Source organism: Rhinopithecus roxellana, chromosome 4 (genome assembly GCF_007565055.1).
Source record: "Rhinopithecus roxellana isolate Shanxi Qingling chromosome 4, ASM756505v1, whole genome shotgun sequence".
Lineage (NCBI taxonomy): Eukaryota > Metazoa > Chordata > Mammalia > Primates > Cercopithecidae > Rhinopithecus > Rhinopithecus roxellana.
In genome coordinates this window covers 26874616-26900525 of record NC_044552.1, presented here as the reverse complement: position 1 = coordinate 26900525, position 25910 = coordinate 26874616, and the positions used below count along the sequence as shown (strand labels likewise).

Genomic DNA, 25910 nt, shown 5'->3' with positions numbered 1-25910 from the left:
GACACCCGTGTGTTTGGTGGGGACGCCGCACAGATGGGGGAAAGCAGGAGTAATGGTTTTCGGGCAAGTGGATGCTGGAGAGCACACACAGGAGTTGGGGAGCGGGGGGTGGGTGCCTGGGCTTAGGGAGGGCTCGAACTCGGGCCTGCTGTGTAGTCCAAGAGGGCGCGGTAAGACTGGGGTGTCCTGGTGAGACCTGGAGAGGATCTGCCTGGCCTGTGAGGAAACACCGGTCTCCCAGGCACCCTCACCTAACCAGAGCGGGGATTTCCACCGCCCCTCCCGTCGCCCTTTGGAAGAAAGTGAAAGTGAAAGGAGGAAGAGGAGGGTTGCTGGTTGAGGAGGTCGCAGAGCCATGAAGTCGCTGTCTCTGCTCCTCGCTGTGGCTTTGGGTGAGCGAACCCCGCGACTCATCGCCCAGGAACTAGAGGGAAGCGGAGGGGAGGTGGCCCCACTGGAGCCGACGCCAGGGTGGGAGTGGGCAGGTCACCAGATATCCAAGCCGTCCCTCACTCGCGCCCCTATACGCCAGGGCTGGCGACCGCCGTCTCGGCAGGACCCGCGGTGATCGAGTGTTGGTTCGTGGAGGATACGAGCGGAAAGGGCCTGGCCAAGAGACCCGGTGCACTGCTGTTGCGCCAGGGACAGGGGGAACCGCCGCCCCGGCCGGACCTCGACCCTGAGCTCTACCTCAATGTGCACGGTGAGTCTTTAGGGACTCGCCGCCCCCCTACCTCTGTCGCCTCCACCGAAACCCCCTCCTCTTTAGATCCGGCAGTGACCTCGGGCCTCAGCTTCCCCCTATATAAAGTGAGTCTCACTATAGGGTAGTCTGTGCATTTGAAGTTCCCCGAACGCTGCCCTTCCAGCCCCTTTCCCGGCGGTGACTCTACATCTGCAACTTCCTTCTCTGCACTCAGACCCCACGGGCTCCCTCCAGGCTGCCTTCAGGCGGTACCCCCGGGACGCCCCCGCACCACACTGTGAGATGAGCCGCTTCGTCCCTCTCCCCGCCTCTGCGAACTGGGCCAGCGGCCTGACCCCGGCGCGGAACTGCCCGCGGGCCCTGGATGGGGCTTGGCTGATGGTCAGCATGTCCAGCCCAGTCCTCAGCCTCTCCAGCCTCTTGCGACGACAGCCAGAGCCTCAGCAGGAGCCTGTTCTCATCACCATGGCAACAGGTAGCTGGGGAGGGGAGGTGGAGAAGGGTGGGTAGATTCTAAGGGTCCAGATCAGCCGGTGGTCTCGCTTTATGGACTTGAGCAAGACATTTCGCTAATCGGGGTTCAGTTTCCTTTTTTTGTTAAGAGAGGTGTTTGGGCCGGGCGCGGTGGCTCAAGCCTGTAATCCCAGCACTTTGGGAGGCCGAGACGGGCGGATCACGAGGTCAGGAGATCGAAACCATCCTGGCTAACACGGTGAAACCCCGTCTCTACTAAAAATACAAAAAAAAAAAAAAACTAGCCGGGCGAGGTGGCGGCGCCTGTAGTCCCAGCTACTCGGGAGGCTGAGGCAGGAGAATGGCGTGAACCCGGGAGGCGGAGCTTGCAGTGAGCTGAGATCTGGCCACTGCACTCCAGCCTGGGTGACAGAGCAAGACTCCGTCTCAAAAAAAAAAAAAAAAAAAAAAAAAAAAAAAAAAAAAAAGAGAGAGGTGTTTGGCTAGAATGAATCAATCTCTACCGCTCCTTCTAGCCCTCACCCAGTTAAAAAAAAAAAAAATACTGCGGCTTCCGGGGGGTGGGGGGAGAGCCGGGGCGGTCAAGGGGGTTACTTTCTGATGTTTCGAAGGGCGGGGGTTTGAAGAGGTGGAGTTTCCGGACACCAGACCTGGAGAGACTTGTCAGGTGATGCGAGGTGGGAGGGGTTCAGAGGCAGGAGCGTGTTTTCTCTGCTCCTGCCATGTCTATATCTTGCTCGGCACCCTCAGCTTTGCGGTTCACTCTTTCAAAACCCAGCTCTCTAGCCCCACCTGCGCCCACACCCGGCGCTGCGGCAATCCGCAAAGCAAAGGCTCTTAGACTCTGGCGCGTTGACCTTCCCTGACAGCCGCGTGTGTGGGGATGTGCTGCCGCTCTGTGGTCCGCAAACAAGTGGGCTCGAGTGGGCGGATGGACGCTGCTGGAGATTGGGTGGTTCCTGTTGCATTGCAGGGTGCGTTGCAGTTTGAGGCCCAGGGGTCGGAAGCTTTGCTGGGCTGGGACGTGGGAGGGACTGTGCAGATAATTCAAGGAGGAGGAGAATCTGACCTGGATATCTGGGAGCTCTCCGTCCCGGCAGTGGAGGCGGGGTATTCCGGGGTAGAATACCTGTAGAGTTCTTAGCTTTTCTATCTGGATTTTATGTAAGCGACACAGCCTGATGGACAGGCCAACCCTGCACCCTCCCTTCCCTCCACCCTCCTGAGAATTACCCACAGAACCAGGGAGACAGACTTGAAACCCACGGTGAAACCCTCACCTCTGCCTATACCTCCATTCTTAGTCTCAAGCCCCCACCCTGGCAGAAGCTGAGGAACACTGTTCTTGTGTAGACAGTAGCTCTCTCTGGTGGGGAGGAATATTTCCTAGGGCTACTGGCTCCACCGAGGTGATGATGAGAATGGTCTTTGCTTTCTGAGTTTGTTTTTCCAACTGTAAAATGTGCTTACTATTTCCCAGCTGCCTTTCCTGTTGTGACTATCAAGAGATGGCACTGTGTTAATTTATTCATTGACTTAATACTTATTAGCACCAAGAATGAGTTAGGACTCAGCAGTTCTCAGTCCACGCTGGAAATAAGAATCCTGTTGGAGGTTTCTAAAATATACTGAAACCTCATTCAATCCCATGCTTGGCTTGGTCAATTAAATCAGAATCTCTGGGGTGGCCCTGGGTACCCTTAAGGGTCACAAAGATGATCCGATGTAGATTCTGCTCTCCAGGAGGTTCTGGGCGGATTTCCCATGGATTATCCTAATGTGAAGTAGAAAGTGAAGGACGTGCAGACGGAGTCTTGGAAGTGCCCGGGTGGTAAGATTGTCTGTATCTCACAGACAACTGGGGTCAAAGCAAGGTGCTGTGCTATTTTTTATTTTTATTTTATTTATTTATTTATTTTTGAGACGGAGTTTTGCTCTTGTTGCCCAGGCTGGAGTGCAATGGCATGACCTCATGCTCACCGGAACCTCCGCCTCACTGGTTCAAGCGATTCTCCTGCCTCAGCCTCCTGAGTAGCTGGGATTACGGGTGCACACCACCACACCCAGCTAATTTTGTATTTTTAGTAGAGATGGGGTTTCTCCATGTTGGTAAGGCTGGTCTTGAACTCCCAACTTCAGGTGATCCTCCCGCTTTGCCTCCCAAAGTGCTGGGATTACAAGCGTGAGCCACTGTGCCCAGCCTGCTATCTATCTAATCTATCTATCTATCTATCTATCTATCTATCTATCTATCTATCTATCTATCTGTGTTTGAGACAGAGTCTCCCTCTTATTGCCCAGGCTGGAGTGCAGTTGCAGTGGCATGATCTTGGCTCACTGCAACCTCCGTCTCCCAGGTTCAAGCAGTTCTCGTGCCTTAGCCTCCCCAGTAGCTAGGATTACAGGTGCGTGCCACCACGCCCACCTAATTTTTGTATCTTTAGTAGAGACAGGGTTTCACCATGTTGGCCAGGCTGGTCTTGAACTCCTGACCTAAGGTGGTCTGCCTGCCTTGGCCTTCCAAAGTGCTGGGATTACAGGCGTGAGCCACCACGCCCAGTCTGCTGTGCTGTTTCTTTTCAAGCATTTTTGCTTGATTTGGGATTTAAGAAAATGAAAGCTGTTGTGCTGATGTATAATTAGAAATGAAATCTCTCCAGGGTCAAAGATCATTGACCAGTGGCATGACCTCAGCTCACTGCAACCTCCACTTCCGTGGCTCAAGTGATCCTTGTGCCTCAGTTTCCTGAGTAGCTGGGACCACAGGCATGTACCACCATGCCCAGCTAATTTTTGTATTTTTATTTGTAGAGATGGGGTTTCATCAGGCTGCCCAGGCTGGTCTTGAACTCCTGGGCTCAATTGATCTGCCTACCTTGGCCTCCCAAACTGCTGGGATTACAGGTGTGAGCTGCCTGGCCCCAAATATACTTTTTTTTTTTTTTTTGAGACAGAGTCTTGCTCTGTCGCCCAGGCTGGAGTGCGGTGGCCGGATCTCAGCTCACTGCCAGCTCCGCCTCCCGGGTTCACGCCATTCTCCTGCCTCAGCCTCCCGAGTAGCTGGGACTACAGGCGCCGCCACCTCGCCCGGCTAATTGTTTGTATTTTTAGTAGAGACGGGGTTTCACCGTGTTAGCCAGGATGGTCTCGATCTCCTGACCTCGTGATCCACCCATCTCGGCCTCCCAAAGTGCTGGGATTACAGGCTTGAGCCACCGCGCCCGGCCTTTTTTTTTTTTTTTTTGAGACAGAGTCTCACCCTGTTGCCCAGGCTGAAGTGCAATGGCGTGATCTCTACTCATTGCAACCTCTGTCTCCTGAGTTCAAGTAATACTCCTGTCTCGGCCTCCCGAGTAGCTGAGACTACAGGTGCCCACCAGCATGCCCAGCTAATTTTTGTATTTTTAGTGGAGACAGGGTTTTGTCACGTTAGCCAGGCGGGTCTCAAACTCCTGACCTCAGGTGATCCACCCACCTCAGCGTCCCAAATTGCTGGGATTACAGGCGTGAGCCACCATGCCAGGCCTATACTTTCTTAATATACTTTGTGTATATTAAGAAAGATACATTCTCACCATTCTTTTAAAATATTACTGAGCCAGGTGAGGTGACTCATGCCTGTACTTCCAGCACTTTGGGAGGTCTAGGTGGGAGGATCATTTGAACTCAGGGGTTTGAGACCAGCCTGGGCAACATAACCAGACCTTGTCTCTACTAAATATTTAAAAAATGCTGGGTACAGTGGCTTACATCTGTAATCCTAGCACTTTGGGAGGCTGAGGTGGGCAGATCACCTGAGGTCGAAAGTTCAAGACCAGCCTGACCAACATGGAGAAACCCCATCTCTACTAAAAATACAAAATTAGCTGGGCATGGTGGCGCATGCCTGTAATCCCAGCTACTCGGGAGGCTGAGGCAGGAGAATTGCTTGAACCCGGGAGGCGGAGGTTGCCATGAGCCAAGATCATGCCATTGCACTCCAGCCTGGGCAACAAGAGTGAAACTCTGTCTCAAGAAAAAAAAAAAGGTTGGGTGTTGTCCCAGCTACTCTGGAGGCTGTGGTGGGAGGATTGCACCTTCAATGGGTGACAGAGTGAGACCCTGTCTCAAAAAAAAAAAAAAATAGTTAAACTGTAAAATCTTTAGGCTTTGTTTATTTTAATTTTTTTTCTTTTAAATAGAGATGGGGTCTTGCTATGTTGCCCAGGCTGGTCTCAAACTGCTGGGTTCAAGTGATCCTCCCACCTCAGCCTCCCAAGGTACTGGGATTACAGGTCTGAGCCACCCTGCCCAGCCAGGTTTTGTTTATTAATCCTGTGGATTTTTTTTTTTTTTTTGCAATTGAGTTTTGCTCTTGTTGCCCAGGCTGGAGTGCAATGGCATGATGTCAGCTCACCGCAATCTCCACCTCCCAGGTTCAAGTGATTCTCCTGCCTCAGCTTCCCAAGTAGCTGGGACTACAGGCATGCACCACCACGCCCGGCTAATTTTGTATTTTTAGTAGAGACGGGGTTTCTCCAGTCTGGTCTCAAACTCCCAACCTCAGGTGATCTGCCCACCTCGGCCTCCCAAAGTGCTGGGATTATAGGCATAAGCCACTGCACCTGGTCTGTGGATCTTTTTTTTTTAGCAATTCAAAAGTATGTTTCTGGATTTTGACAAACTAAGTGAAACTGCATACTGTTTTTACTCTACTGAACAATTCCATGAAGCTGAGAACAGTTTAACTTTATAGGCCTCAGAAGCTAGGACTAAAAATAACATACAGATAATAACAAGAAGAAAAAGATTACTTCTACCCGAAGGACCTAGACATTTCTGGGAAGAAACAGCAGTGAAAGTGACCTTAAAGTACATGGAGTATTTAGATCACGGGTCTCCAATCTTTTGGCTTCCCTGAGCCACACTGGGAGAATAATTGTCTTGGACCACACATAAAATACATGAACACTAATGATTGCTGATAAGCTAAAAAAAATTGTGAAAAAATCTCATAATGTTTTAAGAAAGTTTATGAATTTGTGTTGGGCTGCATTCCAAGCCATCCTTGGCCGCATGTGGCCCGTGGGCTAGAGGTTGGACAAGCTTGATAGATGTTTGGGAGAAAATGGGAAAGACATTGTAAACTGAAGGGACCTCATGACCAAAGCAAAGAGATGCCCAATGATGACCACTTCTACTAGGCACAAGAAAGGGGTTCTATGTGGCTGGTTTGTAGGGTGCAGGAGAAGTCTGGAAGGGTGGGTTAGGGGCTGAATGTTCAAATACCTTGAAAGCTGGCCTTTGTTCTGTAGGTGAGAGTGAACCATCAGAAGTTCTTTTGGAGGGCTGGTTGTTCTAAAAAGCCTGTTTTTTTGTTTTTTGTTTTTGTTTTTTTTTTGAGATGAAGTCACGCTCTGTCACCCAGGTTGGAGTGCAATGGGCGATCTCGGTTCTCTGCAAGCTCCGCCTCCCGGGTTCACGCCATTCTCCTGCCTCAGCCTCCCGAGTAGCTGGGCCTACAGGCGCCCGCCACCACGCCCGGCTAATTTTTTGTATTTTTTAGTAGAGATGGGGTTTCACCATGTTAGCCAGAATGGTCTCGATCTCCTAACTTCATGATCCGCCCACCTCGGCCTCCCAAAGTGCTAGGATTACAGGTGTAAGCCACCGTGCCCAGCCTAAAAAGCCTATTTTTATTATGTACATATTTATTTTTTGAGACGGAGTTTCACTCTTGTCGCCCACGCTGAAGTGCAATGGGACAATCTTGGCTCACTGCAACCTCTGCCTCCTGGGTTCAAGCAATTCTCCTGCCTCAGCCCCCCAAGTAGTTGGGATTACAGACACCTGCAAGCACACCCAGCTAACTTGTTTTTTGTATTTCTAGTAGAGATGGAGTTTCACCATGTTGGTCAGGCTGCTCTCGAACTCCTAACCTCAGGTAATCCACCCGCCTCAGGCTCCCAAAGTGCTGGGATTACAGGTGTGAGCCACCATGCCCAGAAAAAACTAGTTATTTTACTTGATTCTTTTTTTTTTTTTTTGAGACGGAGTCTCGCTCTGTCACCCAGGCTGGAGTGCTGTGGCCGGATCTCAGCTCACTGCAAGCTCCGCCTCCCAGGTTCACGCCATTCTCCTGCCTCAGCCTCCCGAGTAGCTGGGACTACAGGCGCCGCCACGTCGCCCGGCTAGTTTTTTATAGTTTTTAGTAGAGACGGGGTTTCACCGTGTTAGCCAGGATGGTCTCGATCTCCTGACCTCGTGATCCGCCCATCTCGGCCTCCCAAAGTGCTGGGATTACAGGCTTGAGCCACCGCGCCCGGCCGATTCTTTTAAAAGGCAGACAAAGGTTAGATCTCTGGACTAGTGGGGAAAATACCAGTTAAATGATTTTCCCATGTTAACCAGCAAGTCCATGACAATGATGAAGGTAATGAAAACAGTAACAGCTAACATTTATCAAGTATTTTCTATATGCCAGGCCCTATTCTAAGCACTTTATATGCATAATCTCACTTATTCCTCTCAACAACCATAGGCCGTAGGTTTTAATATTATCCCTATATTGCAGATGGAGAAATATGGGACACAAACCAGTTAAATAATTTGCCCAAGGACACAGTGTGTAAGAAGCAGAGCTAGAGGCCAGGCGTGGTGGCTCACACCTGTAATCCCAGCACTTTGGGAGACTGAGGCAGGCTTATCACCTGAGGTCGGGAGTTTGAGACCAGCCTGGCCAACATGGTGAAACCCTGTCTCTACCAAAAACACAAAAATTAGCTGGGCATGGTGGCGGGTGCCTGTAATCCCAGCTACTCAGGAGGCTGAGGCAGGAGAATCACTTGAACCCGGGAGGCGGAGGTTGCAGTGAGCCAAGATCGCACCACTGCACTCCAGCCTGGGTGACAAGACCAAAACCCCATCTCAAAAAAAAAAAAAAAAAAAGCAGGGCTAGAAATTGAACCCAGGCCATGTGGCTTCAGTCTGTGCCTTTATCGACTGACTTCCTAGGTATTTGGGATTTTTATTTTATTTATTTATTTATTTATTTATTTATTTATTTATTTATTTATTGAGACAGAGTCTCATTCTGTTGCCCAGGCTGGAGTGTAGTGGCATGATTTTTCGCTTACTGCAACCTCTACCTCCCAGGTTCAAGTGATTCTTCCATCTCAGCCTCCTGAGTAGCTGGGACTACAGGTTCCTGCCACCACACCTGGCTAATTTTTGTATTTTTAGTAGAGATGGGGTTTCGCCATGTTGGCCAGGCTGGTCTTGAACTCCTGACCTCAGGTATCCACCCACCTCAGCCTCCCAACGTGTTGGGATGAGCCACTGCGCCCGGCCGTATTTGGGATTTTTTATTTTGAAATGGGGTTTCCCTCTTGCTGCCCAGGCTGGAGTGCAATGGCACAACCTCGGCTCACCGCAACCTCTACCTCCTGGGTTCAAGCAATTCTACAGCCTCAGCCTCCCAAGTAGCTGGGATTACAGGCATGTGCCACCACACCCGGCTAATTTTGTATTTTTAGTAGAGATGGGGTTTCACCATGTTGGTCAGGCTGGTCTCAAACTCCCAACCTCAGGTGATCCACCCGCCTCAGCTTCCCATCTGGTGTAACCAGCCACCGTGTCTGGCCCATATTTGGGATTTTTAAACAGGTAAATGATGGGATCAGACTTGTAGTCACCTTGTTTGGCTACAGTGTGAAGGAGAAGTTGAAGGAATAGGGAGATCAGATAGGAGGGTTGTTGTAATTGTCTAAATGTACATTGATGAGAACCTGAGTTGGAAACAGATATGAGATCTGTTAGGTCCTGGTGGGGAAAGCACATAGCACATAATTTTTGACAATTTGCTTGTCTATCATTGGACTATAGGCAATTTGAGGGCAGGGACTGCCTGTCTTGTTCACCATTCTGTCTTCTACCAGGATACTTTGAACATCTTCAGTGCTCAATAGTTGCTGAAAGAATAAATGAATCTGAGTAACTCCAAGGGTTTGCTGTTAGTGTCTGGTGGGCTTGGTGGTCATTCATCAAAGACAGGGAAGGTGGGCATCGGAGCAGGGTAGGGAATGTTGCAGAGATGCTATTGACTTGGGGTATGCTAAGTTAGGTGTAACTGTAGCAAACGTGTGTAGACTGTGTTCCAGACAGTGTTCTAAGCACCCTTGATATTTAGGTGTCTCTGTTATCTAAAATTGGGAACTGGGCCGGGCGCGGTGGCTCAAGCCTGTAATCCCAGCACTTTGGGAGGCCGAGGCGGGCGGATCACAAGGTCAGGAGGTCGAGACCATCCTGGCTAACACAGTGAAACCCCGTCTCCACTTAAAAAATACAAAAAATTAGCCGGGCGAGGTGGCGGCGCCTGTAGTCCCAGCTACTCGGGAGGCTGAGGCAGGAGAATGGCGTGGACCCGGGAGGCGGAGCTTGCAGTGAGCTGAGATCCGGCCACTGCACTCCAGCCTGGGCGACAGAGCGAGACTCCGTCTCAAAAAAAATAAAATAAAATAAAATAAAATAAAATAAAATAAAATAAAATTGGGAACTGAATAGACTTGAGTAGCAAGAGGTATTAATGATTTAACCCTCACAACAACCTCATGAAGTAGGTACTATTATTATTATCAACTTTTAATTTTAGAGATTAGGAAGCTGAGCCATGGAGAAATGAAGTGGCCCAAGGCCATATAAATAAGCTGCAGAGGGGAATTGAACCAGGTCAGCCAGGCTCCAGGCACTTAGCCACTGCACTGTACTGCTTCAGTAGAGCATAGAGGTCTGTGCTCAGGTCTAGGCTATAGCTGGAACCTTCTAGAGTCAGTAAATATTCTGTACAGCACCACAGGACTGACAGTCATGGCTCAATCATTGTCTTCACCCGTAATCAAGAAAGGCCTGGTTCCTCAAGGGTGGTGCTTGGAGATAGAGTGGTTCAGGTTGTGTCAGAAGTGACCTCGGATTCTGCAGTCCCGAGCTTGAGTGTGCTATGTGTTCAGAGTAGGCTTCAAAGGCCATATACCCTCATTGCCCCTACTCACCACCCCTAGACCTCTCTGCTCACCCTCAGCCACACTAGGTGCCACTCAGTCGCAGAGCAAAAGGAGTTTGCAGGGAGGACTAGGAAATGGTGAGTATCAGAAAACTGAGGGGTGGGTAAACTGCAGTTTAGTCCTCCCCAATAACTGCATTTCTCTATTTTTTTCTCCTTCTTTTTCTCCCTCATGCCCCTCCCAACCCCTCATCTCCCTATCTTCCTCAGTGGTACTGACTGTCCTCACCCGTACCCCTTCCCCTCGAGTGAGACTGGGACAAGATGCTCTGCTGGACTTGAGCTTTGCCTACATGCCCCCTACCTCTGAGGCCGCCTCATCTCTGGCTCCGGGTCCCCCTCCCTTTGGGCTAGAGTGGCGACGCCAGCACCTGGGTAAGGGACATCTGCTCCTGGCTGCAACTCCTGGGCTGAATGGCCAGATGCCAGCAGCCCAAGAAGGGGCCGTGGCATTTGCTGCTTGGGATGATGATGAGCCATGGGGCCCATGGACCGGAAATGGGACCTTCTGGCTGCCTAGAGTTCAACCCTTTCAGGAGGGCACCTATTTGGCCACCATACACCTGCCATACCTGCAAGGACAGGTCACCCTGGAGCTTGCTGTATACAGTGAGTTGGGGGACAGAGGTCTCCAGGGGTAGAGGGTGGGCACTGGATTGTGGGGACTGTGATAGGGGGAGGGATGATGGAGAAGAGGGTGCCTGGGTAAGTACGTAGAGATAGAAACGGATTCCTGGGAGTCAGAGGGTAATGGGAGGCTAGAAGGTTCCTGGGAATTTGAGGGGCTTTGGCATGGGTATTTCTGTGATGCACCAATGGAGAGACAGTGGGTTCCCCATTTCAGGAGAAGAAACCCGACCTTCTTTAGTTCTAAGAAAGCCAGAAGGAAAACTGAGGGTCCCTTAGGGAGGACAGTATGGACTGATTTCCCTATGCTCATTTTGTCCTCTTTCCCCAGAACCCCCCAAAGTGTCCCTGATGCCAGCAACCCTTGCATGGGCCGCCCCAGGGGAGGCACCCCCGGAGTTGCTCTGCCTTGTGTCCCACTTCTACCCTTCTGGGGACCTGGAGGTGGAGTGGGAACTCCGGGGTGGCCCAGGGGGCCGCTCTCAGAAGGCCGAGGGGCAGAGGTGGCTTTCGGCCCTGCGCCACCATTCCGATGGCTCTGTCAGCCTCTCTGGGCACTTGCAGCCGCCTCCAGTCACCATTGAACAGCATGGGGCACGCTATGCCTGTCGAATTCACCATCCCAGCCTGCCTGCCTCGGGGCGCAGCGCTGAGGTCACCCTGGAGGTAGCAGGTAAGAGCTGGGAGTTCCGCGGAGCCTGAGCCAGCACCCGGGAAGACAGGAGCTCACTCTCATCCCTTCTGCCTGCCAGGTCTCTCAGGACCCTCCCTCGAGGACAGCATAGGCCTTTTCCTGTCTGCCTTTCTTCTGCTCGGGCTCTTCAGGGCGCTGGGCTGGGCTGGTGAGTGTGAGCCCCACCCTGACCATGACCTGAGGCTGGTGGACTTTTTCCCCCTCTACTCCCAGAAGCCTGATACCCATCCCTCTGCCCTCCACCTCTACCACTCCGGCATCCCATCCCTTCTCAATCTTTTCCCACAGCTGTCTACCTGTCCACTTCCAAGGATTCAAAGAAGGTACATTGCTCCACCACTTTGTATCTTTCCCTTGTCACTTTATCTCCTCATCCTATCTCAAAACCCATGGAGGGAGGCTGCTGGTGTGGTAGGCAGAACCTAGGCTTGGAATTCACACTGATCTGGGTTAAAACCTGGCACTATATCCTAACTGTAGGATTCTTTGTGCATGCTACTTAATCTATGTCTGTTTCCTTGGGTGTAGGGATTTTAAAAAGTTACTTAGGCAGTGCTGTCCAGTAGAAAGATAATGCAAGCCACATATGTAAATTTAAATAATCTAGTAGTCACATTAAAAAAATAAGCAGAAACAGATAAAATTAACTTAATAATATACCTTATTTAATCTAATAATTCTGGTCCCTTATCTGAAATGCTTGGGACTAGAAGTGTTTTTGGATGTTTGATTTTTTTCAGGCTTTGGAATATTTGCATATATAATATCTTTGGGATCACACCCAAACCTAAACACAGAAATCATTTATGTTTCCTATACACATTATACACATGGCCTGAAGACTTTCTTTTTTTGAGACAGAGTCTCTGTCGCCCAGGCTGGGGTGCAGTGGTGTGATCTCGGTTCATTGCAACCTCCACCTCCCGGGTTCAAGCAATTATCCTGCCTCACCCTCCCGAGTAGTTGAGATTAGAGGCACCCACCATCATGCCCGGCTAGTTTTTGTATTTTTAGTAGAGACCAGGTTTCGCCATGTTGGTCAGGCTGGTCTCGAACTCCTGACTCAGGTGATCTGCCCACGGCCTTGGCCTCCCAAAACGTTGGGATTACAGGTGTGAACCACTGCACCCAGCCACAATATTTTTAATAATATATGTGATCCATCACATGAGGGCAGCTGTGGGATTTTCCACTTGTGGCATTATGTTGGCACTAAAAAAATGTCAGGTTTTAGAACATTTCAGATTTTAGATTTTTGGACCGGCGATACTCAACCTGTACATCCAAAATATTATTGCAACATGTAAACAATATAAGAAATTACAGGCTGTGCATGGTGGCTCACGCCCGTAATCCCTGCACTTTTGGAGGTCGAGGTGGGAAGATCACCTGAGGTCAGGAGTTCGAGACCAGCCTGGCGAACATGGTGAAACCCCGTCTCTGCTAAAAATACAAAAAATTAGCCAGACGTGGTGACGGGCCCCTGCAATCCCAGCTACTCAGGAGACTGGGGCAGGAGAATCGCTTGAACCTGGGAGGTGGAGGTTGCAGTGAGCCGAGATCACACCATTGCACTCCAGCCTGGGAGACAAAAGCAAAACTTTGTCTCAAAAAAAGAAAAGAAAAAGAAATTACAATCTCGGCCAGGAGAGTTGGCTTACGCCTGTAATCCCAGCACTTCGGAAGGCTGAGGTGGGCGGATCACCTGAGGTCAGGAGTTCAAGACCAGCCTGGCCAACATGGTGACACCCCGTCTCTACTAAAAATACAGAAAAATTAGCCGGGCATGGTGGTGTGCACCTGTAATCTCAGCTACTCAGGAGGCTGAGGCAGGAGAATTGCTTGAACCCGGGAGGTGGAGGTTGCAGTAAGCCGAGATCACACCACTGCACTCCAGCCTGGGCAACAGAGGTAGGCTCTGTCTCAAAAAACAAAACAAAACAAAACAAAAATTAGCTGGGCACGGTGGCACACACCTATAGTCCCAGCTACTTGCGGAGCTGTGGCAGAAGGATCGCTTGAATCTGGGAGGTCGAGGCTGCAATGAGCCAAGGTTATGCCACTGTACTCCAGCCTGGGTGACAAAGTGAGACCCTGTCTCAAAAAAAAAAAAAAAAAAAAAAAAAAGAAAAGAAATTGCAGCCCTTTTTTCACCCTAAGTATTCGAAAAGCAGGTGTTTATTTTAAACAGCACATCTCAGTTTGGACTAGCCACATGTCAAATGCTCAATAGCCAAATGTGGGTGGTGGCTGCCATACTGGACAGCAGAGCCTGAGAGGACTGTTAGGAGGATTAAGGAAGACAGTGTATCTCCTTTAGAAGATGCAGGAGATAGAGCACTCAGCAGTGTCTGGAGGGCAGAAAATGTTAGCCTCATCCTTCTCCCATCATCTGTGCCCATGATAGTTTATATGTCTCTGGACTGACCATGTACACCTCAACTGCCTTCTAATATTCTGAATTCCTCATCACCTTCCTCTCTTCCAGAAAGCAGAGTGAGGGCACTCACCTCCATCCTGTGGAAGCCACCATCATCTCTGGCCCAAGCGTCTGTAGTAGCTCCCCAAAATAATACCCCATCATCTGTTCCTACTCCCTCCAGTCTCTCTCCACTGAGTGGCCGGAATGCTTTTCTTTTTTTTTCACTTATACAGAGAGAATTTTTTTTTTTTTTTTTTTTTTTAGACAGTCTTACTCTCTTGCCCAGGCTGCAGTGCAGTGGCGTGATCTTGGCTCACTGCAACCTCCGCCTCCTGGGTTCAAGCAATTCTCTGGTTTCAGCCTCTGGAGTAGCTGGGATTATAGGCACATGCCACCACACCAGCGAATTTGTGTATTTTTAGTAGAGACAGGGTTTCACCATTGGCCAGGCTGGTCTTGAATTCCTGACCTCAGGTGATCCGCCCTCCTCAGCCTCCCAAAGTGCTGGGATTACAGGCGTGAGCCACCACACCAGGCCCAAGAAATGTTTTTTTAAAAAACACACATCTTACGGCATTCACCTTCTTGGAGCTCTAGGACAGTGGTTCTCAAAAGCTTTTCTCTCAGGGCCTCTTAAAAATCATCAAGGACCCCAATAAAGCTTTTGGGTATATGGGTTATAGCTATCAATATTTATGGTATTAGAACTTAAAACAGAAAAATTGAAAACATGCGAATACATAGGCACACATTCCATTCATTGTGGGAACCATGGTGTCAATACATATGATGTAGCTTCTGAAAAACTCCACTGTACACTCTTATAGAATGAAGACGGCAAAAAACTTTTTTTTTTTTTTTTTTTTTGAGACGGAGTCTCGCTCTGTTGCCCAGGCTGAAGTGCAGTGGCGAGATCTCGGCTCACTGCAAGCTCCGCCTCCTGGGTTCATGCCATTCTGGTGCCTCAGCCTCCCGAGTAGCTGGGACTACAGGCGCCCGCCACCACGCCTGGCTAAAATTTTGTATTTTTTAGTAGAGACAGGGTTTCACCGTGTTAGCCAGGATGGTCTCGATCTCCTGACCTCGTGATCCACCCGCCTCGGCCTCCCTGTGTTGGGATTAGTGGCGTTAGCCACCGCGCCCGGTCGCAAATAACATCTTAATTTCGTTATAAAAAATAGTCTTAATCTCACATACCCCCTGACATAGTCTCAGCGACCTGTAGGGCCGAGGTTACACTTGGAGAACCCGTGCTCTAGGGCCAAACCCATTCTTCTTGCCCTGGCCCATGTGTCCCCCCCACCGCCCCCGCTGCAGCCACTGCCTAATTCTCCAGTCCTAGATGGTGCTCGCCAGCCCTCCTCTCAGTGCTCATCACACACAGAGCTATTCCTTTCCTCCAATGAACCAACCGCCTCCCGCCCACCTCCAGTTCCCAGCCCTCTGTTCCATTTGCCTGGTCCACCCTCGGCCTCCCTGGGTCGCAGACGAGGTCGGCCTCGTCATTCCCCGCAGACCGCCGCGCGTCCCTCTTGTGCGGTTCACCACAGTTGTATTTTAAGTGATCATGTGAGTCGTCGTTAAATGCCCGTCTCCCCGCGGATCATGGGCTCCTCGAGGACAAGGACCGGCCTGTCTGTCCCCTGCTGTAACCCCGCGCCGGCATAGGGACGTAAGGCCCCATTGGAGGGCGCTCTTCAAATAGCTGCTGGATATTGACGAAGGAAGCGGCGGCGCAGCTCAGGGATCTCCGAGTCAGGACTGTTGGCCAGACCGACTGGGTAACGGGTCTGATGGTGTGGGAATAAAGTTGTATTCCCGTTCTTCCAAACGGGCCTCTCATTCCAACCCCTTTCCAAGCACAATGAATATTCCAATCACCTCTGGTCCCTTCCAGTGACCCTGAACCCCTCAGAGAACGCCCCGTCGACACCGTTCGGGGTCGGGCGCCACTACTGGCGCATAAGATGCGCTCAAGCGGAGGGCACTCCAATCGCGAGGAGACGCCGAGCCGACAGGGACCCAGGCCTCGGCGCCGGAAGCCCCAGAGAGCCGAATCTGGAACCGGATGTGGCTGCTTCCTGCCCCGCCCCCTGCCGAGGGGGCGGGAACCGAGGGCTCTTCGGAATACCCGGCCGGGATTTCGGTCAGCTGCGTTCGTGGGTTGTAGTGGGGAGCGTAATCCCGTGGGGATGGAGTGACCCACTCTCTCTCCTCCTGAAATGGTTCCCGCGGGAGTTTTAGCCGTGTTATTGTTGGGGAAGGGAATGTCAAATTCTGCTCCTGCCTTCCCCCAGGGGCTGGAGACTAGAATCTAGACTGGAATCTTTATTCCAGTTCAGTGCGGAGCGACGTGGTCTCCAGAATCCCCGAGTGTAGAGGCGGAGGACAGTGGAGCTGGGGACTCGGGCGCCTGGGTCCTGGTCCCTGAGCGTCCAGCGCTCCCCTAGTCCGCGGCTCTGGCTCCTGTCCTCACTTCCTTCCCCTTTTGGCTCCTGCTCTCGGAGCGGGCGGACGCGGGGGGGAGCGGAAAGGGCGGAAGGACCCGGGAGCCTAGCGGGGGGGTTCAAGGGGGTACGGAAAAGCCGGGGAGGGGACTTGGTTCGGGGCCGGAGACCGACGGCAACAGCGGTCCAGGACCCACGCTGCCCCCACCCCTCCCGAGCAGGTCAGAGCCTGAGCACCCTGCGCGTCCCCGTACTCGTGACCCCCTCCTCCCCCAACTGCACCAAGGGCCACCCTATTTCACCCTTCTGTTGCCCCCCTCCCCCAGCCTTCCTGCAGAATTCCCTTCCGGTCTTCTTGACACCCACCCACGTCCCTTCCCTGCCCGGCTCCCCCGCGTCCGCCTGACTCTCCACCCCCACCCCACCCCGTCTCTCCCCAGGCGCCCCCATGGCCCGACCCCGCTGATTCCTTCACTCGGCCATGCTCCCGCGGCCCCTGCGGCTGCTTTTGGACACGAGCCCCCCAGGGGGAGTCGTACTGAGCAGCTTCCGAAGCCGGGACCCCGATGAGGGTGGGGGCCCAGGTGGCCTGGTCGTGGGCGGGGGGCAGGAGGAAGAGGAGGAGGAAGAAGAAGAGGTGAGACGCGGGTGGTGGGAGGTAGGGGGCGGATGTATTTCTGAAGTCTCCACTTTTCTCTTGTCTCTGGGTCCCTACATCTCCTCCTCCTTGCCTCAGTTATTCTCGCACCTCCCTGGGTGTCGGTCCGTTTCTCTGCTGCGGGAAGTCCCGGCGTCTCTGTGGTTCTCTGTCAGTGTGACTCAGGACCTGCCCGCAGGAACCTGCCTGGAACTTCTGGCTGGCTGTCCCTGCGGGTCTCTGGCCCTCTGCCTCTGCCTGCCTGACTGTGCCTACTTCTCTGAGCAGTCGTGTCTTGCCCCCTGTCTCCCTCGTTGTTTTTGTTTGGCGGGGAGGGGTTTGTTTCCACAGTAACCAGCTCCTCTGACTCTGGGATTGGGGAGGGAACACTCAGATTTCGTGACCCCTCCTTCCCTCCCTCCCCTTTACGCCCCCCCCCCCCCCATCCTGGGACCTGGGAAGCCACGGTTCTGGGACCTGGAGGAATGATCCTAGGGTGGGTAGAGAGTGGTTACCTGTTTTCATTAGGAATTAATGGTGGTGGCCAGGAGCAGGATTTCAGGCCCCAGGAGGGGCCAGATTTTGGATTTGGGGCCCCGAGGCCCTGAACTCCTAGGTCCAGATCCTAAGTGAGGGCAGGTTGACTGGCAGGGCTGGTTTTTCGGGATCGGTCGGGGGAGGGACTGGGGCCACGTGACTCTCTGAGTCTACCGCCCCCCAGCCCCCATCATCCCACTTCCCCTTTTCCTTCCTGGACTGGGATTGGAGCTGCTACCTTCAGGGGTCCCTTAGGGCTGAGATAGTGGAGGCACTACCCGGGGGACCAGGGTGAAAGGGGGCCTGAGAAGGACTAAAGCTCTGGGCTGGTCTAGTCCTTGACCAGGAGGGGCGGGGCATGCGGCAGGGCCTGAACCGAGGTTACAGCTACTCCTAGTCTCTGCCTCTGGCTTGCTGCCTCTCGCTTCCCTCTCCTGCTCTTTGTACCCTGCTTCTCTGTTGTGTGTGGGTTCAGCTCTGGGAGGAAAGGGCTTTGGGGGTCTCCAGGATCAGGATTCCTGTACTCCATCCACGCCTCCACTGCAGCCCCTTCGACTTCACCGGGGCCCTGAGGCGGCTGGGGTGGGGCTGTCTGGGCCCCAGTGGGAGAGACCTGGGGTCACCAGCTCCCCCCATCCTTCCTCGCACTCGCTGGTACTATGCCCTGCCACCACAGGTGAGGGGTATAGAGGGAGAAGCAGGACCTGGGGTGAAGGCTGAGGGCAGTGGGGGGTGGTGTGGAACTGTCTGACTTCCCCTTCCTTGCTCCTGCAGGCTCCTGTGTCCGTCTGGGATGAGGAGGAGGATGGTGCCGTGTTTACTGTCACAAGCCGCCAATATCGACCTCTTGATCCCTTGGTGAGATCATGACTTTAGCTTCTCACCTCTGACTCTTCATTTCCCTTCCTCTGGCTGACTTTCTGGCCAGAGTGCTAGGTTAGAGTTCTGGAGTGCTGGACTCCGCTGTATGACATAGGCCAAGACTTTTGCCCTCTCTGAATATCAGAAAAATGAGGCTGGAACATCTCCTGGGTCTGGGATTGTCCTCAGAAATCTAGGGGCAGAGTGGGAGAAAGGGTTGGTGATCATCTCTTTGTGTCCTCCAGGTCCCTATGCCTCCCCCGCGTTCCTCCCGACGGCTCCGAGCTGGCACTCTGAAGGCCCTGGTCAGACACCTACTGGATACCCGGACATCAGGGACTGATGGGACTTTCATGTCAGCCTTCCTGGCCACCCACCGGGCCTTCACCTCGACGCCTGCCTTGCTAGGGCTTATGGCTGACAGGTCAGAGTCACAAGGGACCCAGGGTCGTGGAGTGTCTGTCCAGATTTCCTAAAGTTCCAACATCCCACCAAAATAGTTAAGGCCACTGGGGGTTTGGGAAAAATGGACAGATAGATCCTCTTTTTCCCCTCAGGCTGGAAGCCCTTGAATCTCATCCTACCGGTGAACTAGAGAGGACAACAGAGTGAGTGACCCCTGGTTCTTAATCTCACAGTCTACTCTGCCCAGGCTGCAGCTTTACCTCTCACCCTTGGCTGATTCCCTTCTCCCAGGGTAGCCATCTCTGTGCTGTCAACCTGGCTGGCCTCTCACCCTGAGGATTTTGGCTCTGAGGCCAAGGGTCAGCTTGACCGGCTTGAGAGCTTCTTACTTCAGACAGGGTATGCAGCAGGGAAGGGTGTTGGGGGGGGCAGCGCTGACCTCATCCGCAACCTCCGGTCCCGGGTGGACCCTCAGGCCCCCGACCTTCCTAAGCCCCTGGCCCTCCCCGGCGATCCCCCTGCTGACCCCACGGATGTCCTGGTGTTCCTCGCTGACCACTTGGCCGAACAGCTGACCCTGCTAGATGCGGTGAGACCCTGACCTCTGGCCCGTATGCCCCCTGACCCCTTACTAACTTCTCCTTGACTCCAGATCCTTTCCTTGCTTCCACCTTTTCCTGATCCAGCTCCTAGCCTCCTTCACCTACCATTTTGACTTTCCTTTTTTCCCTTTGGTTGTTACCCTTCAAACCCTGTGCCCCTCTGGTTCCTTGGCCACCTAAGATCCTCAGATCCCTAATATTGGAAGGCTGACCTCACTTGACTATGAACTTTAACCTCTTACCTCTACCCTGCAGGAGCTATTTCTCAATTTGATCCCCTCTCAGTGCCTGGGAGGCCTGTGGGGTCACAGAGACCGGCCAGGACATTCTCACCTCTGCCCATCTGTCCGAGCTACTGTCACACAGTTCAACAAGGTGGCAGGGGCAGTGGTTAGTTCTGTCCTGGGGGCTACCTCCACTGGAGAGGGACCTGGGGAGGTGACCATACGGCCACTCCGTCCCCCGCAGAGGGCCCGCCTCCTGGAGAAGTGGATCCGCGTGGCGGAGGTGAGAGAGAAGAGTGCCCCACGGTGGGTGGCTATGGCACGGAGAGGGCTCCCATAGCCTTAGCTCTCTTTGACCCCCACAGGAGTGCCGGCTGCTCCGAAACTTCTCTTCAGTTTATGCTGTGGTGTCAGCCCTGCAGTCCAGCCCCATCCACAGGCTTCGGGCAGCCTGGGGGGAAGCAACCAGGTGGGGAGGCTGAGGCATTGGACTGGGGTGGGGGTTCCTCAGAAGGCAGGGAAGAGGGGGTGACAGAGCCAGGCCTGTCCTCAGGGCCACTTTTCTCCCTCCCCCAGGGACAGCCTCAGAGTCTTTTCTAGCCTCTGCCAGATTTTCTCCGAGGAGGATAATTATTCCCAGAGTCGGGAGCTGCTCGTGCAGGTGAGAGCCTGGTTTGCGGCATTCCCCCCTCTCCCTGCTCCCTACTGCTCCACCATGTCTCTTTATTTTGTCACCACCAGGAGGTAAAGTTGCAGTCTCCTCTGGAGCCACACTCCAAGAAGGCCCCGAGGTCTGGCTCCCGGGGTGGGGTGAGTGACTAGCTGGGTGGTGGGCTTGGGGGTTGTGATTATGAAGGGGTGAGGAGTATGTTTTGGGGGAGCAGCCTGAAGGATGGGTAAGGGAGGCACAGAGGGGTGAGGGGTAAGGAGAATGAAATCTGTTCTCTGAGGCAATGGGGAGGGCAAGTGCGGAGGGACGGAGGACCCTCACATCAATGGCAGGCACGTCTGACCCTGACCCCTGACCTCAGGGTATAGTCCCATACCTTGGCACCTTCCTGAAGGACCTTGTGATGCTGGATGCAGCCTCCAAGGATGAGTTGGAGGTCAGTGGTGTGTGTGTGTGTGTGTGTGTGTGTGTGTGTGTGTGTCACGATGATGATGTAACAAGTGGGCTGCAGGGTCCGACAGATCCCCCCTTTGCAAGGAGCTATAAGGCACAAATAGCTGAGTGTGGGATAAAGCCAGATCTGTTTCTGTGCCAAGTTGCCTCAGTGGTCTGTAAATGAGAAACTAGAAATAGCATTTACATTGATCTGTTATTGTAAGGGTTAAATGAATTCGTATTTGTCAAGTGCTTAGAACGTGCCTGAAACGTAAGCACATCTAGGTTTTCTGATGGGCTCCTGCTCTATTGCTAGAGTTTGTTAAATAAACAAATACTGAGACCTTGGGCAAGTTCCTTATCCTCTCTGGATGAGGAATCCTATCCAATTGGATACTATCCAGTCTTCTCATTTGCAAAGCAGACTCATTGTCTACCTGAGGTATTAAATTTAAAGGGTCAAGTGCAGTGCTTAGGCCATGATAGATTGAGGGGGAAGGCAGGGAGGGATGGAAGAGTCAGAGAGGCTAGAGGGAAGTGATTGTGAGTTGGATGTGGCTGTGTGTGTTTAAGAGAGGGGATATTCTCTCTCTGGGGCCTGGAAGGTAGTGTTAGAACTTTCACCCCACCCCCATTTTCCTCGCAGAATGGATACATCAATTTTGACAAGCGGAGGAAGGTGAGTGGAGTGCCTGGGCTGGATGCTGGACTTCCCAATCCATGTTCCCGGAAGGGGAGGGGGGAAAGTCAGGTGTCCCTGAGTTTTGGCTCCTGCAGTTTGAGGGCTTCTTCCCAGGAGTTTGCAGTCCTTTCTGAGTTGCGACGGCTCCAGAATGAATGTCGTGGCTATAACCTCCAACCTGACCATGATATCCAGAGGTGGCTACAGGGGCTCCGGCCACTGACAGAGGCTCAGAGGTGACTGGCGGGTGAGGTTGGGACTCTAGGGCTCTGGCCAGATGTAGGGGATTGGTGTCATGTCCTGAGCTCTGTCTTTTGCCCCCTAACCCAGCCATCGTGTATCCTGTGAGGTGGAGCCACCTGGTTCCAGTGACCCTCCTGCCCCACGGGTGCTTCGGCCAACATTGGTCATCTCGCAGTGGACAGAGTGAGAGATTCACTGGCTGGGGGGGGTGGTTACTTGGAACTTCCACTTTTCTTCTGATCTTCCCAATCTCCTGCCACTGTAGGGTTCTGGGCTCTGTTGGGGTCCCTACCCCGCTTGTGTCCTGCGACCGGCCCAGTATGGCGGGTGATGAGGTGCCTACAACTCCTGCTCCTCTGCTGACTCGGCTGGCCCAGGTGAGCTCTGCTCCTGACTCTGACCTTGACGCTGACCCTCACTCTGTAAATGTTTCTTCCTTAACCTCCCTGCCTTCATGCCAGTCCCATGTTGTTTATTCCTAGCACATGAAGTGGCCATCTGTCTCGTCACTAGACTCTGCCCTGGAAAGCAGTCCATCCCTGCACAGTCCAGCTGACCCCAGCCATCTCTCCCCACCATCCTCCTCCCCTAGGCCTTCTCGAGGTCACCGCCGCTCAGCCTCCTGTGGCTCCCCGCTGAGTGGGGGTGCAGAAGGGGCCTCCGGGGGGACTGGATATGGGGGAGGGGGATCTGGGCCAGGGGCCTCTGATTGCCGAATCATCCGAGTCCAGATGGAGCTGGGGGAAGATGGCAGTGTCTATAAGAGCATTTTGGTGAGGGAGCCTTGGGATGGAGTTGGGGTGAAGGATGGTGTCTTGTTGGACTATAAATGTCTGAGGTTTGGGCAACCAAATGGAATTGAATGTAGTTTTAATTTTGACTTTTGGTTTTGGCAGTTGTTTTATTTATTTTTAATTTTATCTTGTAAACTCTGGTCTTCAATACAAGCTGAAATTTGTTTTATTTTGATGGCTATTTTGCATTAGTTGCTACACCTTAAACTTTTGGTGGCCATATTAAAATTTCAGAATCAACAGCAGTTTCCCCAAAGGCAAGCAGCTCTGTTTCACTGGGCACCATGTGGGCTGGCTTATGGGGTATAGGAAGCCACCATATTGGGTTTCCCTGTTCCTTTTAAAGCCTTGGACACAAGTAACCTTTTGTGGTTGGGTTCAGTGGCTAAGGGTAGAAAGATGGGAATTCATGGCTGATTGATTGCTCTTTTGGTCTCCTGTCCTGCCAGGTGACAAGCCAGGACAAGGCTCCAAGTGTCATCAGTCGTGTCCTTAAGAAAAACAATCGTGACTCTGCAGTGGTTTCAGAGTATGAGCTGGTACAGCTGCTGCCAGGGGAGCGAGGTCAGAGGCCACAAGGGAAAGGCAGACTCGGGAGGAGAGTGGAGTGCTTCCACATCTGGGCGGCTGTGGGGGGAATGACTGTGTTTGTGCTTGACATCCACCCCCTGAACCTTCAGAGCTGACTATCCCAGCCTCGGCTAATGTATTCTACGCCATGGATGGAGCTTCACACGATTTCCTCCTGCGGCAGCGGCGAAGGTCCTCTGCTGCTACACCTGGCGTCACCAGTGGCCCGTCTGCCTCAGGAACTCCTCCGAGTGAGGGAGGAGGGGGCTCCTTTCCCAGGATCAAGGCCACAGGGAGGAAGATTGCACGGGCACTGTTCTGAGGAGGAAGCCCCTTTGGCTTACAGAAGTCATGGTGTTCATACCAGATGTGGGTAGCCATCCTGAATGGTGGCAGTTGTATCACATTGAGACAGAAATTCAGAAAGGTAGCCAGCCATCCTGGGGCAGTGAAGTACCACTGGTTTACCAGACAGCTGAGAAATCCAGCCCTGTAGGAACTGGTGTCTTGTAACCAAGTTGGATACCTGTGTGTAGCTTCCTACCTGTGCAGCACACAGGTAGTGCTGGAAAAAACGCATCAGTTTCTGATTCTTGGCCACATCCTAATATGCAAAGGGCTAAGCAAAGGCCTCAAGGCTCTGAGCCCCAGGGCAGAGGGAAATGGCAAAAAGTAGGTCCTCGCAGGAGTTCTTCTTCCCACTCTGGGGGGTTTCTATCACTGTGACAACACTAAGATAATAAACCAAAACACTACCTGAATTCTACTCCCCTGTTCTTGTAGTGCGTATGAACTGGCTGCTATGAGTGGGGGTGGGGAATTGGCTGAAGGTAGATGCCATGGAACAGGAAGGGGCACAATGTTTTCTATCCCCATGCACAGAGCAAAAAGTAAGTGAGGTATTGGTGAAAAAATTTCCTCAGAACAATTTTTCTTCAGTAACCTCTCTACCACTAGTCCCTTGCTGCAAATGTGTATAAAACAATTTTAGGACAAGGAAATGGCAGAACAACTTTATGGATAACATAGAAACTTGGGAGGACTTATATACCATAAAGCATTACATGCTGGGATTTTAAGTCAGTTTAAGCTACATTCAAGCAAATTCTAGGAAGACAGAGACTGAAAAGTACTAATAGAGATGCCAGGGCTGCTGGCAAGGAGGGTAACCACATTTCATCCTGGGGCCTCAGGTTAGAGAACTGTGAATTCTTTTTCAATTGAACTGACATCCCTAGCAATATGCTATGTTGTAAATGCCCTTCCAAAATAATCATGCCAACCAAGACGAGGGAAAGTTAAGGGTTGTATATACAGGCAAGAAGTAGGTTTGACGACATTTAGGATTTCACTTTCAAGAAAGAAAGAACATCGTGCCACAAAGAAATTCCAAGTGCAAGAGTTTGAACCTGAGGGGGTAATACAGGTGGTGTGTGTGAAGGTGGAAGGGACTGTGGGGATATGACAGAAGCGCCTGGTCAGGAAACAGCCAGGTGTTTTTACGTTTTATTAGCTACAGTATAGATCCTAGAGCTGCCTCATTCCCTCCCCTCCCCTCCCCTCCCCCCACCATGGGGTCAGGCCTTGCCAGGAGCCCCTGCCTTTGCCGCCTGTGCCCGCTGGAACTCCTGCTGCAGCTGAGCAAGGGTCTCCCTCTGTTGCTCTGACTGCCGCTCAAGATCCCGGAGCTGGGATTCGTATCGCTTACTAAAGAGAGACAAGGGAGACAAGTAGAAAGGGAGAAATTAGTAGGACTTACTATGGAGGATGCTAAACGCAAGAAAGAGATAGGTGGAAAACTTGAGATTAGGGAAGGGAGAAGGGGGGTTAAAAGGGAAGGAAGGGGTTGGAGGAACTGGAGGACTAGGGGCCACTATGGAGAGCTGTTCTGCAATGATTCAACACCTCTAGTCCAATGGTTCACTTGCATCACAGGGTGCAGCACACAGTGGTGGAATAAAGACTCACATTTCAGCTGTGATATAGTCCAGCCTCTTCCCTACTGTGGCCCGAGCCTCCCCCAGCTCCTGTTTGACTAGCACTGGACCCAGAAGTTTAAAGACCACGTTGGACCCATCCAGCAGGGCCAGTTCCTGATGGAGGGATGGGACATACGTGATCAGAACCATGGCTAGTACAGTTCCCTCCTCGCCCCACAAATCCCAGTCCCTCACCTCTTTCACGATATTATTTTCTGTTAGTTGTGCTTCAAGTTTCTGCCTCCCCGACATGGATTTACTCAAGTCTGGGGATAAGAGGAAAGGCAAGATTAGAAACATCAATTCTAGTCAGGTGGATATGGATCTGAGGAAGCAGAAAAGTATGGGGGCAGCGGGTCAGTGAATAGGGAAGAGTACTGAAGCGGGAAAGTCTCTGCACGCGAGGGCCCAGATGGGGGCAACAAACCGTATCTCGGTAATGGCTTTGGGTTGTGAGTGCACTGGGCGAGGCCACACCGATCCTGCTCCCTTACCCTTCTGTAGCTGTTGATATTTCTCCACTTCTCCCTGCAGCTTCTTCTGGATCAGCTCCGCCATGGCGGGGATGAAAGCCTACGGGGAGCGAGACAAGGGCGCTGCGTCTCACTCTCCGGAAGGTACCTGAGCTCCCTTTTCTGATCTCGCCTGCGGAAATGATAGCACTCTTGAGAGGCAGTCCTGAGGGGCACCGCCACCTCCCCCCCGTCCCGGGTATCGACTTCAACCAGTTCCCAGGATATAGTGGGCGAAAGGCAAGACCATAAGCCTCTCAACCGAAATCCTAACCTATTCACGTTCTTCCTTCAGTAGTAATAAACTAGGAAGTAAACGAGGAATGCTGGGAAAAGACTGCGCCGGAAGTGT

General features: G+C 52.3%; 3 protein-coding genes across 7 annotated transcripts; 2 read left to right on the top strand and 1 right to left on the bottom strand.

Annotated features, from left to right (window-relative positions):
- The first annotated feature begins 23 nt into the window (after positions 1 to 23).
- On the top strand, positions 24 to 15791 carry TAPBP (TAP binding protein). 3 transcript variants are annotated; one of them, XM_010357845.2, is made up of 8 exons: positions 24 to 392; positions 533 to 703; positions 921 to 1181; positions 10428 to 10826; positions 11176 to 11517; positions 11597 to 11686; positions 11827 to 11861; positions 14027 to 15791. In XM_010357845.2, exons 1-8 carry the CDS (start codon positions 356 to 358, stop codon positions 14036 to 14038), a joined length of 1347 nt encoding a protein of 448 aa, XP_010356147.1. In that variant the 5' UTR covers positions 24 to 355; the 3' UTR covers positions 14039 to 15791. The 3 variants fall into 3 exon arrangements, with proteins under 3 accessions (XP_010356147.1, XP_030784137.1, XP_010356146.1); XM_030928277.1 differs by lacking the exon at positions 11827 to 11861; XM_010357844.1 differs by lacking the exon at positions 14027 to 15791 and having other exon boundaries at positions 11827 to 12175.
- Positions 15792 to 16097: 306 nt separating this feature from the next.
- RGL2 (ral guanine nucleotide dissociation stimulator like 2) lies at positions 16098 to 23833 on the top strand. Of its 2 annotated transcripts, XM_010357847.2 has the most exons (18): positions 16123 to 16628; positions 16848 to 17044; positions 18356 to 18439; positions 18688 to 18866; positions 19000 to 19050; positions 19139 to 19436; positions 19705 to 19956; positions 20039 to 20142; positions 20250 to 20334; positions 20415 to 20483; positions 20705 to 20779; positions 21425 to 21457; positions 21575 to 21696; positions 21791 to 21886; positions 21969 to 22080; positions 22186 to 22476; positions 22947 to 23061; positions 23178 to 23833. In XM_010357847.2, exons 2-18 carry the CDS (start codon positions 16889 to 16891, stop codon positions 23387 to 23389), a joined length of 2334 nt encoding a protein of 777 aa, XP_010356149.1. In that variant the 5' UTR covers positions 16123 to 16628; positions 16848 to 16888; the 3' UTR covers positions 23390 to 23833. The 2 variants fall into 2 exon arrangements, with proteins under 2 accessions (XP_010356150.1, XP_010356149.1); XM_010357848.2 differs by lacking the exon at positions 16848 to 17044 and having other exon boundaries at positions 16098 to 16628.
- A 235-nt stretch (positions 23834 to 24068) lies between these two features.
- PFDN6 (prefoldin subunit 6) lies at positions 24069 to 25908 on the bottom strand. Of its 2 annotated transcripts, none has more exons than XM_010357853.2 (5): positions 25833 to 25908; positions 25541 to 25619; positions 25242 to 25312; positions 25036 to 25160; positions 24069 to 24774 (listed from the first exon to the last, which is right to left on the bottom strand). In XM_010357853.2, the coding sequence occupies exons 2-5, from the start codon at positions 25602 to 25604 to the stop codon at positions 24645 to 24647; spliced, it is 390 nt and encodes a 129-aa protein (XP_010356155.1). In that variant the 5' UTR covers positions 25605 to 25619; positions 25833 to 25908; the 3' UTR covers positions 24069 to 24644. The 2 variants fall into 2 exon arrangements, with proteins under 2 accessions (XP_010356155.1, XP_010356154.1); XM_010357852.2 differs by having other exon boundaries at positions 25541 to 25691; positions 25833 to 25882.
- Between the last annotated feature and the right edge of the window lie 2 nt (positions 25909 to 25910).